The sequence below is a fragment of the Pleurodeles waltl genome, chromosome 7 (assembly GCF_031143425.1).
Source record: "Pleurodeles waltl isolate 20211129_DDA chromosome 7, aPleWal1.hap1.20221129, whole genome shotgun sequence".
Lineage (NCBI taxonomy): Eukaryota > Metazoa > Chordata > Amphibia > Caudata > Salamandridae > Pleurodeles > Pleurodeles waltl.
The window spans coordinates 748,901,697-748,918,696 of NC_090446.1; the positions used below are offsets into that span (position 1 = coordinate 748,901,697).

A 17,000-nucleotide genomic window follows, 5' to 3' on the forward strand; every position below is an offset into this window, starting at 1 on the left:
CAACCAGACATCCTGCCGAAACTGATGCCAAAACCACCGCCAGTAAGAGACCTTCTCCTGAACTTTCTCTCTTGTGTGTCACTAAGGCACCCTGTTGATTGTTCACTGTCATGACTCCATACTCCCATGACCACCATACTGGACCTTGATTACCCACAACTGGCCCAAGTACTCTGTTGAGCCCACTCGTCATGACCCCACTCATCACCCTTTGCACTTGTGTGTCCCAAATAAACACCATTGACCACAATTACTGCCTACGTCTTTATTGTCATGAGCACGAAAGATACAGCCATTACGTGTGCAACAGTTAAACCAATGTCCTGGTAATGTATGTCTGAGTGACGAGGGGAGCGATATGTAGCAAGGATTACAGTGGAGCACGCAGTGACTAGAGAGATGGGTCAAGGGAGGCAACAGGTGAGGCAGGGACCAGAGTGCATCCCAACAATGTCCTGAAAGTAGAACAAGACAGGAACATCAATCACTATAGGCGTCACATATGCCAAATCAACACACATGCACTGTAAGTATAGGAAGCCAAGGTAGAGATGGCAAGTCAAGTGCAAAATCATATGGCCATAACAAACCCACATTCACAAGACATACCTCTCACAAGGTCCCTCCCTCACAGCAAATAGAGTCACACTTTAGGCAGTTCACACTGCCACGAACAGTAATGTTGCACCTCCTCCCAATGTCGAATCCCAGGACAGGATGCAATACAGATGAAACCACCTAGTGTAGCACACATATTGCACTGGATCTGGAGGTTCAGGGAACAATGGTCCTACACATAGATGTCACAAGTGCAGCAACACAACAGCAGGAGAAGAATAGCACTGACCTGTGCACTTGAACAACCCAACTCATGGGCACATGTAACCCCCCCCAAACCACCCAGAGTCAGAGTTCCGATATCTCCAATTATCACAGACAGCAGATGGTAGCATGTCACAAGACAGACAGTGGAACTGGACATATCCCATACATATGACACATACCTGTATCTCAGTGGAAGTACTGTTGTATCAGCTCTGCTCTGCAGTCTGCTGCATCCTCATCATCTGATGCCAACTCCTCTGCATCCAAGCAATGGGATGTGATGTCTCAGGGCCAGATTGTGTAGCATTCAGCAAGCAACAATGATCTGGCACACTTTCTGTGGTGTGTAGAGTAGGGCACCTCCGAAGATGTGCAGACACTTGAATCTGGCCTTCAGCAGGCCAATGGTCAGCTCAGTCACCCGTCTTGTACTACCATGGGCCTCATTGTACCTGTTTTCAGCAACTGTAGTCGGATGCCTCACAGGTGTCAGTAGCCAAGGAAGGTCAGGATAGCCAGAGTCGCCTGTGTGTACAGAGGTGTGAGCCATGTCAGGACCAGGAGGGTGTAGTGTAAGTTGTGAAGTGTGTTGAGAGCAGAAGGGCACACATATGTAAGGATACATACTGATAAGGCAGACCCGGTATCTCCGTAGTGGTGCCATTATGTGTGGGATGGTGCTGTTCTGTAGAAAGTAGGAATCATGCACAGACCCAGGGAGCCTGACTGTCACTTGTGTGATATATTGGTCAGCCTGACACACCACTTGCACATTGGTGGAATAGAAGTTTTTACGGTTGCTATATACTTGTTCACTCGTCCTGGGTGGCACCAGGACAATGTGGATGCCATATATGGCCCCTATCATATGAGTGACAAGTGCCAGATTGTAGAAGGCAGCCTTCACAGTGGGCAAATCAGCATGATGTGGGAACCTGATGTAGCTGGCCATATGTTGTAGCAGGGCACATAGGACATCCTTCAGGGAGTTGCTGAACATAGGCTGTGACATCCCTGCTGCCAAACTCACTGTCATCTGGAAGGACCCTGAGACAAGGAAATGGAGGACTGACAACACCTGTACTGTGGGAGGGATAGCACTGGGATGTCGAATGGCAGGCAATAGTTCCAGCTCCAACTGGGTCACCAGATCCATGATGGTCTGACGGTTCAGACGATAGGTCTGTATGATGTGTCGCTCTTCCAGGGTGGCAAGGTCGACTAGGGGCCTGTACACCGGAGCATTCCTCATCCTCAACCTTCCACCGTACCTGCAAATGGGAGGGAGTAGAAATCATGATGTGCAGCATTGACTGCGTGGATGTTTATCAGCTGTGTACCGGTCACCATATGTCACCCATCATGCAATTGAAAGGCACCCTGAATACATATTGCACTTGTAAAATGGCAGCCATCTGTCCTGCATGCACTGGACAGACAGAAGGTGAGCAACCCTTGCCACATTTGCAAATAGCCCACACTGCACCTGCACTGCATGCCCCTTAGTGGCAATAGAAAACCCATGATGTCTCTAGCGGCAATTGTGCCCTGTGCCTCAATATGAGAGAGGAGACATACGGGAAGCACAAGTAGTGAGATGCTAGCACTTTACCAAAAACTGCAAGGCATGAGATGAACCCAACGTGGTAGTGCATGTCTCATCTCAGCTGGCTGCCTCTTCCAAGAGAAAAAAACTGATCCTACATTTATCGGAGAAAGTACAGACTAGCCAGAACAGCGCCATACACCCCAGGTGGCTTCCTGTCATTGCCACAAAGAGGAGGAGAGACTATAAACTCCCATAGAGAGCCCCAAGAAACCCAAAGCTGCCTCAGCCGAGAAAACAAAACCCAGCCACGGCTGTGAAGCCAGAGGCAACAAGCCCTCCTAGTCAGCCGTCAAGCCCACTACAAGGAGCACTGTGCTCTCTGCATGCACCCACTAGCCGCCGCCGGACACCACTGCAGTCAAGAAAACAGCCCTGTACACCTCCTGTGGTGAATGACCACCACTGCAAGCAAGAGGAGCAGACACATAAGGTGCCAAATGAGGGCACCCATGAAGAGACTCCCCGTGTGCCACACAGCTGCCTGAAAAGTCACAAGCTCAAGGGGCACAGAGACAATGTACGACTGAATCGGAGAACCCCACATAAGAATCGAAGAGCAATGACAGGAGCCCTTGAAACAGAGAACGCTCAGGGAATGAGAAGTAAGACTGCAGGAAAGAGGCTGTGCTAGTTGGCCACCCCAGCACCAGAACGGCCACGGTTGGCCCACCATTGAGAGTGTCACATAGAGTGTCGGACCCTGCCAAGCATGCCCAAAGTTAGCCAGGACCAGGCATTGTGATGGCACAGCCTTGAGGCGGAAGCACTATGTCCTGGAGTGAAGGTCACTAGACCCCTGTCCCCCGAGAGTGACAAAGCTTGCAGCTGAGACTATCACCCCTGTTCTTAAAAAGATATTTCAGCCCATGTTCAATCTTGGATCCTTCCCCGCCTCCTGGAAGGATGTTTCTTTGCTTGCCCTCATTAGAAAACCCAATCTGGACCCTAAAGACCTTAACAGCTATCGTCCCATTTCCTGCCAACTTTTTCCAGCCAAAATTGCAGAAAGAAATTATAAATAGCAACTTGTAGAGTTTGTCAACACTCACAGCCTTCTTGATGATACCCAGTTTGGGTTCCACTGCAGCACAGCACGGAAACAGTGCTTATCAAAGCCACAGAGGTGATCATACGGTCCTTTGACAATGGAAGGGCATGTTGTACTTATCCTCCTCGACCTGTCAGCGGCCTTCGATATGGTCAACCATGAGCTGTTACTGGAGCGTCTCCCAGACATAGGATTCACTGGGGCTGCCTGGGACCTATTGAAGTCCTTTCCCTCTGATCGTCCTCCTCATTTATCTCAGCAAATTTGTTTCACCCACATTCTCCATCCCATCCGGGGTTCCTCAGATCTCCTCCCTTAGCCCCACTCTCTTTAATGTATATGTTACTTTGCTAGCTACCCTAATTAGATCTTTTCGATCACTTTATATGCTGATGACACAAACTGTCATCTCCTTTACTGGCAAAGGTTCTAAAAGTGGTTCCGGATTTTGTAACTGCATGAGGGCAGTCAGCATATGGATGTCTAAAAACTGCTTGAGATTAAACTCTAGTAAGACCCAAGTACTATTCTTTGGCACACAGCCCTCCTTTTGGACTGAATCCTGCTGGTCACAGGAATTAGGCCCACTTCCAGTGCCGGTCAGTAAAACCTTTAATCTTGGAATTCTGCTGGATAATAGACTATCCTACACCGACTATGTCAAAACAGAACCTCCTCAGCCTTTCAGATGCCCAGGTCTTTAAAAGAGATCCTCCCATTTATCCCTGTTTATTTCCAGAAATTGGTCATTACCTCATTGGTAATGTCCTAGTTGAATTACTGCAATGGTCTTCTCATCTAGGCACAGCAAAATGTATTAAATAAACTTTAAACATTGCAGAACGCCGCAGCCTGTTTGCCTCTGAACATTCCCAAGAGTCAAACGGTTTCCACACACATTAGGAAACATCATTGGCTTCTCATAAGGCAGAGGATTTTTTTCAAAGCACTCTGCATTGCCTATAAAGCTCTTATCAAGCACCAGCTTTCCTTACTGATAACATAAAATGGTATAGACCAGGAAGGTCACTCAGGTCAGCATGCAGTATGATGGCAATAGTTCCCAGATATAAATGCTTAGCTTGAGGTAGCAGAAGCTTCTTCGGTGAAACAACCAAGGCATGGAATGCTCTGCCTATTACCATTTAATCAGCACCCACTTTATTAGCTTTCAGAAAAGCTGTGAAAACTTGGCTATATATCTCTGGCTTAAATCTTTCCCGCTCTTAGGCCCTCCACTCTTTGGTGGGCTTCTCTGGTTGCCTACTCAGTTAGCACCAAAAAACCTTCAGTTACTTGTAGCATTTTACAGACTACCTTAACATAACCTAACAATAAGAAAGGTGATCCAGCAAGTGGAACACAAAGAAGATACCGGAAGAAAATACAGGACCTGAGAGATCCACAAGAAGAGTCAGGTCCTGATAAAAGAACAGGACCTGAGAGAGGTCCACGAGGAGAAAGAGCTAAGTCCTAAAGACAGGACCCAGCCTGAGAGGGGTCCACAAGGAGAAAGAGGCTAGCTCTGTTGAAATGACCAGGCCTGTGAGAGGTCCACGGCAGAAGAAGATACACACTCCTAGGAACAGGACACGACCAGCGTGAGGTCCATGTGCAGTGAACATAGGCAACATGGATGGACGTCACATCACAAGAAGAGACCTGGTCAGAAGAGAGAAGAGCATGGCAAGGTACCACATCGCAAAAGAGAGGTGAAAAGAAGAAGGACGTGGCACGACACCACATCTCAAAGAAGAAGAGGAGAGAAAGGTGTGTGACAGACCTGTCACATGGAAGATCCCGATAATCACAGGTGCGCAGGAGTTGTAAAGAAATGTTTCAAGAACGAGGACTTGTACCACCACCTTAGAGTGCAACCATCAACACAAGCCAGCCACCAGGGAGCAGCGAAGTCACTGAGGACAGCCCAGCAGGAGTACCGAACATAAGCTCCTCCATGCACAAACCGCATACCTGTCCCACATTTCACAGCATAACATCCAGACACCTGTCACCAGGTGCTTGAGACAAATGGCATCCCTGCTGGTGACTGCCAATGCCAAAGAAGAAGAACCGCAGGTGGCTATGAAGTCCCTCCAGTCATCCTCACTCTGAGCAAGACTTCGCCACCTGTCGTGCAGGTTGTCAATTGATAAGAAAGTCATCATTACCATGCATACATGCATCATGCATCACCAGAACCTCCTAAGGAGCATTTCATCACCAGAGTGGAGACTTACGCCTACGAAACATCAACACCAGGATACTGGTGAGGCCTTCCTGGTACCGCAGGAGACCAGTCACCCAGACACCATTTGTTAGGTCCCACGTGTACCTGAGACTTGCTGGCAAAAGCACACAGACCATGAGACACCCACCCTTTGTGGTTGCACGAGTAACTTGGCAGTGGCCCTGTTGGTAGTTTTGCAGGGACCCCTTTCAACAGCTTAAGAGAGGCCTTGCGCAGCCCAAGCAATCCCATGGCAACCCAGCAAAAAGGGCCTCACAGAAAGAGCCTTACTGATGAAATCAGTGCCTCCCGATACCTGCTCCACCGACAGGTATCGGGAGACACCGAGGCCTCAGAGGAAGACATCCAAACATTGTAGTCTTGGAAGGTTTGCCGTCCATGGCGCCAGGGTACCTCCAAAGAAACCTCTGCAGCTGGTTTCACTGATGCTGCTGATGCACCCCACTTTGAACTGTTAAAACCGACTTCAACACCATGAAAGCATGCAGAACTGACCAAAAGGTTGTGAGTGGACATTGATTCAACTGACTGGCTGTCACAGAAATCGGACTCCAACAGCCCCACGTTCATGACCAGATTCATCTGGTTAAATGATGGATGCGTGCCGTGATACCCGGGTGCTTCCAGCTGCAGCTGTCCAGTGATTCTGTACTGTTCTGCGAACTGCCTGAAGAGACTCAGTGGTGTTTCATTTGTTGTTTATTCTTTCCCACAGGTTGGACTCATTTTTTTCTTTTCAATAAAGTTTTGGAGGGATTTAGGGGGTCATTCTAAGTCTGGCGGAGGCCGCCCGCCAGACTTCCCCCCTCCAAAATACCGCTCCGCGGTCGCAAGACCGCTGAGGGTATTTTGGCTTTTGCACTGGGCTGGCGGGCGACCGCCAAAAGGCCGCCCGCCAGCCCAGTGCAAAAACCCTTCCCACTAGGACGCCGGCTCAGAATTGAGCCGGCGGAGTGGGAAGGTGTGACGGGTGCAGTGGCACCCGTCGCGCATTTCAGTGTCTGCAATGCAGACACTGAAATACAAAGTGGGGCCCTCTTAAGGGGGCCCCTGCAGTGCCCATGCCATTGGCATGGGCACTGCAGGGGCCCCCAGGGGCCCCACGACAACCCATACCGCCATCCTGTTCCCGGCGGGAGAACCGCCAGGAACAGGATGGCGGTATGGGCTGTCAGAATCCCCCATGGCGGCGCAGCAAGCTGCGCCGCCATGGGGGATTCCCAGGGCAGCGGAAAACCGGCGGGAGACCGCCGGTTTTCCTCTTCTGACCGCGGCTGAACCGCCAGCCTGTTGAAGGTAAGGTAAGGAACCGCCGGGGTCAGAATCACCCCCTTAGTGTCCTGCAGGACATGTTCTAGTGTTTAGTCCAAGTTCTGTATTACCAGTCACGTCCTTATGGCTGGCCTTGACACTCACCTCACACCCATCCATCACCAGTCAGCAGTCAGGTGACCCTGTCTATAAAAGGGGTCAGGCACACGCACCCTCAGGCCAGTTGTATGTACCCCTATTATGTCTCTGTATCACTCATTACTTGGCATTACACGTTGGTACGTCAATTGTGAACCAGTGATAAGTGTTTTCTTGCCCTTTACTCTTTTCAGGGGGGTAGCTTTAGAGTGGGGGTGTTTGGAGTATTACACCTCCCCCCTTCCCAATAAAAAAAATATTTTCTGGTAAATAGTTGAGGATATGTGCTTTCAGTCGGGTATGGTGAGGTGTCTGTCGGATTTCATCAGGAATATTCCCATGCATACAGACAAAAACACACACAGACGCTCCCTCCCTCTCTGTTCTAAAAGTCTTCAGAAATGTTGGTTGCTTTACAAAATGTAGTTTAACAATATATGCCAGCATGACTGTTGGAAACTCTGAAGCTCACCCACCCACCAACAATCTTACTGACCAAGCCACGCTCCTGATTATTTCTTCCTAGTTTCAGATGGTTCTGATCTCTTGGATAGCCTTTTTATAAATTGGACAATAATGAAATTCGTTTTGTACAAATATAACAATAGTCAGTACATAAAAGGACGGCGCAAACGCACACATACTACTTCATCCGATTGGCCACGAAATTGCAGAGCACAACTGCAACTGATGAACACATTTTCAGCACTACTGCGCTCAGTCGTGCAGATAAGGTCGCTGGCAGAAAGATAGCCCAGACCACTTGAGCCACACCTGACTAAGTTACCTCAAATTAATATATGAATTGTCATTGTACCTTTCAAAACATGAGTTTCCTAGTGGCTTACAAATGTAATGTAGCTTCTGTAAAGACAGCAAAGAATATATTGCATTTTCGGTTTCTTGTCTTTGGAATTTCTGTGAGGCCTAATACCTGTGCAGCTGCCTTAACCCTTATGTTCTGTTATAAATGGGCAATTCCTTTCAGCCTTGGGCAACCAAAGATGTTCCAACGAGCATGACCTGGCGCAAATAAGGCCTGGTGATCTGCACATAGATGCAGGGTTTGACTGGGACTGAAAATATGCCCGGGCACCAAAATAAAATTGGCCCCATTAGAAAGCTTGAAAAGTGGGCCATGTTTCCAGACTGGGGTAGTTTTTTTTTTTTTTTTTTTTATAAAAGTACACTTGCATATGAAGGTAAAATCTCATAAAGTGAAAAAGGCTATCTTTCGGTACAGCATCTATAAACAAACACACGGGTGCAACAGGCCCTAGGTTCAAAGTTTGCTGGGTAAAAATGTACGTTTGTCAGATCTCTCCCACCGCAGCTCAGAGAATTACGAAACTGTAAAATTTACGAAGTGTTGGATTAAGCTACCGTGTTTGTTATTATTTTGGCAATAGTGCTTCTAAAAGATAATGTTTTCACTTGACTATTGTTCAGCCAGCTGCAATTCAGATACCTGTGCCTGAAAAGAGTCAGCCGTGTAATGGATTCCTGAGAGCGTTTCTTTGTTATTTCCCATCTTAGCCCTTCACAGCAAGAGCCAATAGCCTTAATCAACCAGGCAGGACATTTTTTTGTTTTGTTTTTGTTTTAATGGAAATGTTCCAGCTTTATTGGCTCCGAATCCACCACGGGGGTCCTTAGTCTGCTCGATCTCTGTAAATGCATCCTCTTTGAATATGGAAGAGTAAGGAAAACAGGGACGGCAGTTTTCATACTGTCAAGCAGTCAGGAATTAGATGTGATCTGCAGTGGCCATACCTGGACAGACCAATATGCCCCAAGTTCTGCCTCAAGGCACCTTAGAAGGCGCCATGGCCCCTTTCCGCCAAACGTACCTGGGCATTGTTCCATCACTTTACGTTTAGTTTTTGCCGCTTTCCCTTTATTAATTGTCATATATTTTCGTTTTTAGTTAATAGGTAAACGGGTAAAAAGTATCATTGGTGTGAACATGAAATGTTCTATTCTTTTATCAGGATTTGATTTTTTGAGACGTTGATCTTTGCAGATTCAACACCTCCATTAAGAAAAGCCTTGTCTTTCATCCACACTACTAAACGGTGCGATGATATACTTTTAATGAGCCTTTGTTTGACGATTTTAGATGCCCATTTTGCAAGGCCTTTTATTTACAGTGTATAATTGAGTCAGAACTTTCTTGCAGTGGAAGGCTCACGCACCCTTAAGACTCTCATTTCAAGTGTAGTTGAGGCGTGCATGAGCGGCACAACAAAACTACGCAGCCATGGTCCCACCAATTTCAACAGGGTTTGGAGTATTCGGCTCCCAGGGACCTCCTCAGCCGCCATCTCGGGCCTCCTGGATCAGGAGCAAAATGCCCTCTGGATCAGGAGCGAAATGGTGCTTGCCCAGCCTCAGGCAAACATTTCTCCTACACCCCGTGTTCTCACTTGAAAGGATTCCTTCAGGCCTTCACGGGCTTGCACCACTGCTTCCTCCTTACAGGCACTCTAGGCATTCTCTCCTGCCCATCCATGCGGATGTCATGGCCTAGAACACTTGTGCTCCAATGCAGAGCCCTGTGTGTCCCCACAGCAGAGTACACTCTGATGCTGTACTCCCTAGCTGGCACAACCTTCAGCCTCAAGGGGAGTGACCGTGTGCAACAGCCAGAGTTCAGAGCACCAGCTCCTTCAGGGCACTACAGAAGGTCTAGTGACCTAGTAACAACAAGGGCCCATAGTCCCTTCTCCAGAGCTCAAAAGCAGGATCATTTCCCACTAGGACTGGGAAGAATCAGGGAGCTCGTGACAGGAGCCTGGTAGACACACCCCAAGACTGTCAGGAGAACAATCAGTAGTGGGTGCACTTCCAAAGTTCCCGACATGGATCTCTAACTGCACGGGTTCTTCCTCCTACTTCCAGAGCTTCTTCCCAGCTCATCCTCCTTATTAGGGCTTTAAACAGGGAGATTAATTATTGAATGCATTTAAATCGATCAAATTAAGTATCGTCATTTCTTCTTATTTTTTCTGCCGAAATCTATACAATTTATACATTATTGCTGTTAATCTTTTTACCTTGGTCCCTTTCATGTATATAAGTGTACATATATGGTCCAAATTTGAATGGAAGTCTTTTCCAAGCGGTCGTTCTTCGAGTTGATGCAACTTTAATTAGTATTAAAGTGAACGTTTCATATTGCCCATTTTCAGACAATACAGTTAAAGTAAATATAGAGTAGAGATCCACCTCCCTCTCAGAAATATTGGGGCAGTGTGTTCTGGTTTGTAACCTTGCAGTGCAGACAGCCCTGGTCGTAGCAGTTCACAAATGACTCTCCATTGATTATGGGGTCGGGGTGCCAGTAAGGCACGGCCAGTCGCATAAAGGCAGAAAATAAGTATCTGCAGCCTCGGTAATGATGAGGCCTGAGAGGCCAATGCTGCTAGTTCAGGGACAGACACAAGCCAACAGGTTACTGTGCTCTGGAGACTAAGGCCCTTATTACAACTCTGGTGAACGGTGTTATTTTGGAGAAAGGTACTGCCAACAGGCTGGCGTTACCTTTCCCCAAAATATGACATTGGCAGTTTGGCTCAAGCCAAACAGCCAATGTACCACTCCGTTCGCCAGGGTGGTAACAGCCGCCGGGCTAGAGACTTTAGTCTCCAGCCAGGCAGCCATCACAATCCCAACCTCGGGATCATGACCCCACCTACCGCCAGGGTTTTTGTGGCAATCTTACTGCCACGAAAACCATGGCGGTAGGCTCTATCAGTGCCAGTGTGACATCCACACTCATACACACGCATACCCACATCCATTCATGCATGCAAACATTCATACACACACACAACACACACTAACATACATAAAAGCACACACGCATTCACACGGCACATCATGCACATACACTCACACTCATTCATGCACACACGCATTCCACACTCCTCACACACGCAGGCATGCACACAAAAACAGTCACACACACCCCTACACACACACACAACACCCCTCACCCCCTTCCCTGTTGGAGAACCTGACTTACCTGCTTGCATGGGGTCCTCCAGTAGGAGACGGGACGTGGTGCTGCTGCCAGCAGCAGCGTCCGCCAGTGGAACACAGCCAGGCCGTATCATGTGTCATGATACAGTCGGCAGCATTCTACTGGTGTGATGCTGCTGCTGGCAGAAGAGCCACCTTACAGCCGTCTGCCACCATGACCGTAGCCAGAATTCCGCCAGCCTTCTGGCGGAAATTACAGCTACAGTCATATTATGGTGGACAGTAGGTAGCCATGGCGATGGTCTTTTGGGTGTCATCGCCGTGCCGGTAGGCGGGATTTACCGCCAAAGTCAAAATGAGGGCCTAAGTGCTGATGGAAGCTTAGAGCTGTCTCAGGTCAGTCACATACTGACAAGTTACATGGCCCCGGAGTGGCGATTCAGCCACAGAGGCCAGCATGGCTGGGTCAAGGACAGTTTCAGGTAACAGGGCTTTGATGCTCCAGGAATGATAAAGCCTGAGAGGTCAGTAGATTTTAGGACTGAGGCAGAGTCAGACAGATTCAGGGGCTTTACCACTCTCAAAATGATGGTGCTTTAGAATTCCAGTAGGAGCATTACAGAGTCAGCCACATGGTGAAAGGTCGCTAGGGTGACCAACTATCCAGCATTTTGCATGTTTGTTCAGCTATCAAGGCTCTTGTCCCGCAGTCCACACAAAAGCACTGTGGGACGCTTACTATTCTGCATTTTGGTTTTCACTTCACATTTAACCATCTTGAAGGACTAGCAACTTTCACTCTTCCAGCACTATATGAGCTGTGAGAGAGGTATCTGTTGTTGGCTACAGAAGAACGACCATGCACAACATCGCTTCAGGTGAACAGTGAGCAATTGAGATGTAATTACATTTTGGTGGATATACATGAGACTGTGAACTTCTGCTCTGCCCCAAGTAATACCCAGCTTACATTTTAACCACTTTGATTTTATTGATTATGATTTTATTAATTAAAGTGCATAATAGTTAACAAAAAGCTTTACACCATCAATAATAAGATAAAATTCACATTACACATTTCATAAGATACCATAAAATCACATATTTTTTTTTACAGTACAAAACCTTATTCTAAATAAAATCCTTATAACACTTAGGCCCTCATTATGAGATCGGTGGTAAATCCCACTTACCGCCACGCTGACGGCCGCCAACTTACCACCGCCATGGCAGATATCCATTCACCATATTATGACACACAGACACACCAATCCAACATAATTCAGCCACACACACAAATCCGCCAGCCCAAAGGTCAGTGATTAACTGACGGTATCAAAACCCACACGGGTACGCCAACAGAACAACACCCATCACATTATGACACACGAATCACCATGGCGGACATTCAACGGTGGTAAACCATTGGTGGTACATACCGCCATGCTCACAATGGACACACACAAACAAAACAACTCCACATTGGACAATTCAAACAACATACACCTGACACCCATACACACACCACACCCACACCACTATAAAATACACACCCACATTACCCACAACCCTCTACGATTACAAACCATTGCCAGCAGAGAGACACCAAAACCACTGACACAACTAGAGCCACACATTATTCACACCTATACACCACTTACGCACTCCACATCACACACCCCAATACATTACCCAACACACCCTCACCAACACACCTCACAGAACACCCATGGCACCACAAAGACCCCCGTTTCACAGAGGAGGAGCTAAGGGTCATGGTGGAGGAAATTGTCAGGGTAGAGCCACAGCTATTTGGAACACAGGTGCAGCATATATCCATAGCCAGGAAGATGGAGCTATGACAGAGAATCATGGACAGGGTCAACGCCGTGGGACAGCACCCAGGATCTAGGGATGACATCAGGAAGAGGTGGAACAACCTACGGGGTAAGGTACGTTCCATTGCAGCAAGACACCAGCTTGCTATCCAGAGGACTGGCGGTGGACCCACACCTCCTCCCCCACATCTCACAGCATCGGAGAGGCAAGTCTTGGCAATACTGCATCCTGAGGGCCTGGCCAGAGTCAGAGGACAACTGGACTCTGGTAAGTCAACTCTCCACCATTATCACCCCTACCTACCTGCATGCCATCACATACCCTCACCCTCACTTCCTTCACTCCACAACATACCACACACCCCACCATCACAACCCACTCATCCCAATGCCAAGCGCTGCATGCTGTACCAATACATCAATACCCCTCACAGCCCTGCATGGACACTCATCACTAAAGCATGCACACCATAGAGAATTAACTATCCCACCATACACTAACATACACAAGTGAAAGCTGGAAGGGCAAATCCAACCATAGAGGGGAAGCCACGGCTGTACAATATGTCAGACACAGAAACCATAATACATCATTTACATCCCCACAGGTATCCCAGTCAATGTCAGCGGAGAGGAGGTGCCAGCACTATCCAGTCCCCCAACTGAAGAGGCCCACAGTGATGACAGCAACTCTGGTCTTCAGGATCTGGATGACATACCTGGCCCATCATGGACCACTGGACAGCTGGTTACCAAGGCCAAGTCACACACAACCACAGAGCCTCCCCCATCTGGAAACACCACCACAGCACCCACTCAGCGTACTCATAACTCTGTACCCAGGACACGTCAATCAGCAGTGTGTCCACCTCTACAGGGACAAAAGAGACAAAAAAAGACAAAAAAAACCACCTCCTACAATAGTTCCAAATGGAATCTAAATAATGATTAGTTACCCGTTGAGCAAACCCAGAAAATTCCAATCTATATATAATATGGAACAAAATCCCTTTATTATACAACTTATAAATGATAACACATAAATATATATGTAAATAAACCTTCACAGGGCAGCCTGGAAAACTCTCTTTCAAACAACATGCATACTCACTTATGCTTTACACAGCCATCAAATAAAAATATAAATTGGAAGGACAACTAGCTGAATCCAGTACAGGTGTCAATCCATGTAATCATTCTTTGTACATATTATATTCATCATATCCAAGTTGCATGCTATTAATTCCTGTTAAGTCAATATGCTTGTAATACCAAAATAATGATTTAGATCAAACAAGTCTTTGAAAAGATATGAAGATAATTTCTCCTTGGATAGTCTCTAATTAGGACGGTACTGGACATCAAGTACTGTCAATCTCAATCCAGAGAAACAAGTTCTTCATCTTCGCCAACAATTGCAATCATGCGGAAGTATGTTTCGGTGTAAAGTGGCCAGAAGGCCACACACCTTCCTCAGGGCATGAAGATAGTGTTGAAAGTTGGTTAAAAAGTATAGCAAGAGAGGTTCCGTCCAATCAATCAGGCTCTGAACAAACTATAGAAAACAAATTATATAATGCTCAATCCAATATTCATAATATATCCCTGCATCACACACCCAGTGATAAGCACCAACACACCTAAATAATGTGAGAACCACAAACTCCCATATGAGAAAGAATGAAAAAGGGAAATAATATAAATTAATAAGAAGTGCTCAGGAAGTACACAGTAACCACAAAGTGTGATGACCCTATTCAGACAACGAAAGGCACCACGAGTCATGATACCCAAAGTAGACATAAGGAAGACAATAAAGAAAAGAGTCATTCAAGAAGACTATGGAAGCTCACCTAAAGATGTACATAGATATACACATAGTCTTGGTATCCAGCAAAGTATCCTATAACCTTTGACCATGTCATAATATTGTAGTGTATATAGCTGGTCCTGCAAGAGACCAAAGTAGACAGAGCTTAAAAGGTAACTCACATATCCCTAAACTCTCCTAAACTGGGGATGGGGGGGTAGCAAATGACAATACTCAAGGAAATTGCTAGGGGGATGGACTAATTGGAGAGGCATCAAAACATTACTCTCATACTAACCCCAGACTATAGGCATTATATATCTTGTATAATCATAAGAAGGAAACACACTACACAATAGCGATCCACAGTGTGCTACTCACCGTCATAAATCTGAAAATATAGGGGAGCCACGAGCTGGACCAGGCATCCACCTACATTAGGTGCCAGAACACGAGGCCCGCTACCGAAGATGCCGAAGCCGATATATGTGGGCCCGCCAAACGCAGATTGGGTTGATGACAAGCACAGACCCGGAAACGTGGAATTCATGCAAGCCGATCAACAAAATAAAGGACGGACTGTAATGTACTTCTCAATAAGAATCAGGTAATGCGACCGCCATGATGGAAGAGGCTAAGAAAACAACAACCATGATAGAAATAATATATCTATAGGTACTGCCAAAAGATGGTTGAAGAATATAAGGTCATGAATCACCTGTAATATGGATAAAGAAAATGCCATGTCATAGAGAGATTGGCAAATGAAACCCGGTCAGTAAGATAAAAAGGCAGACTACAATGGACATCACCATGGAAATCAGGAAACACGGCTGTCATGATGGAAAAGGACATAAGAGCAACAACTACGGCAAAATAGGTATAGCTACAAATATATAGGAAAAATCTTAAGGATATTCGATCATAGATCATCCCTAGTTTAGATGAAGAGAATATCACCTCAAGAAGAAGATGCACACTTGTATTCAACATATAACACAGCAAGTTGGGTACCAAATGGTGAATTAATATTGTGTAAGGTCCTAAGAGCTAGGGTGTCCCATAAAGAAGTCCTTAGGGTCACCAGGAAGACGCCCTTCAATAACTGATGTTCAAAAGTATGCCTATATATCATAGTAACCGAGCGGCAAAACAACCGGGCATAAGTTCCCAATAGTAGGCAAGCCATGCTCAGAGCCATGCTGGAAGAAATGTGGCCAATATCCCCAAGGAACAAAAGAAAAAAGTTGAACTATACATCTGAATGAGCCCAACACGAAATAGAGGACTCCAAGGAGTCAGCAAATTGAAAAAATTAGACAGAATATAAAATCCCACCGAGCAAAAACACATTCTCCCATGGGTTTCTGTCATTCAAGCCTTTGTCTACTGTGTCCAAATAGAAAATCCAGAAGACTTCTCGTTTTTTTCTGTATCTATCTGGATCAACATATCATAAGGTACATTTTTTCCAAAATGATCCACTTGAGATCCTTTTCCGTATGTTGGTGTTCACTACTGTGAAAAGCAAGTGGTCCTTGGAATCTAAGGTTCCTAATTGCTGATCTATGTTCACTGAACCTCATTCTAAACTCCCTCCCTGTCTCTCCCACATATCCTAAATTGCAAGGGTAGAAAATACAATATATCACATTGCTCACTCTTGCAATTAGTCATGGTTTTTAGGTAGATAACTTTATCGTTATGTGACAAATGATCAGACACCATGGCCTGCGGGCATGCATGGCATTGTCCACATCTGTGATTTCCTAAAATGGGTTTAATACCAGTTATGCTTTTCTCTATGTATATATTTTCCGATGGAAACCTCGCTCTAACCAATTTGTCCTTTAAGTTGGAATTTCTCTTATAGGAAAACAACGGGAGGGGGAGAGGCTCCTTACTGGCATTGATGTTCAAAATATTCCACTGTGTATTAATTATACCTCTGATTTTGTTGTTGATATTAGAGTGTTTGATGACACATACCAATCTTTGTTGTTCCTTTTTCCATCTTTCTTTAAACATACTCTCACTGTTATAATATTTTGCTCTCTTGTAGGAGTCCCTAATCAGTCTTCTGGGGTAACCCCTCTGAAGAAACTTTTCTTTTAGATAGTGGCGTGTTTATCATATTCTATTGTGTTGCTACAGTTTCTCCTAATTCTCAAGAACTGGCTGAATGGGATACTTTGGCATTGACATCTCGGATAATAACTGTCAAA

General features: G+C 46.2%; 1 protein-coding gene across 1 annotated transcript; it reads right to left on the minus strand.

The window, feature by feature from the left end:
- Nucleotides 1-1,132: 1,132 nt before the first annotated feature.
- Nucleotides 1,133-2,077, minus strand: LOC138246957 (putative nuclease HARBI1). Its single transcript, XM_069201705.1, has one exon. It carries the CDS (start codon nucleotides 2,075-2,077, stop codon nucleotides 1,133-1,135), a length of 945 nt encoding a protein of 314 aa, XP_069057806.1.
- Between the last annotated feature and the right edge of the window lie 14,923 nt (nucleotides 2,078-17,000).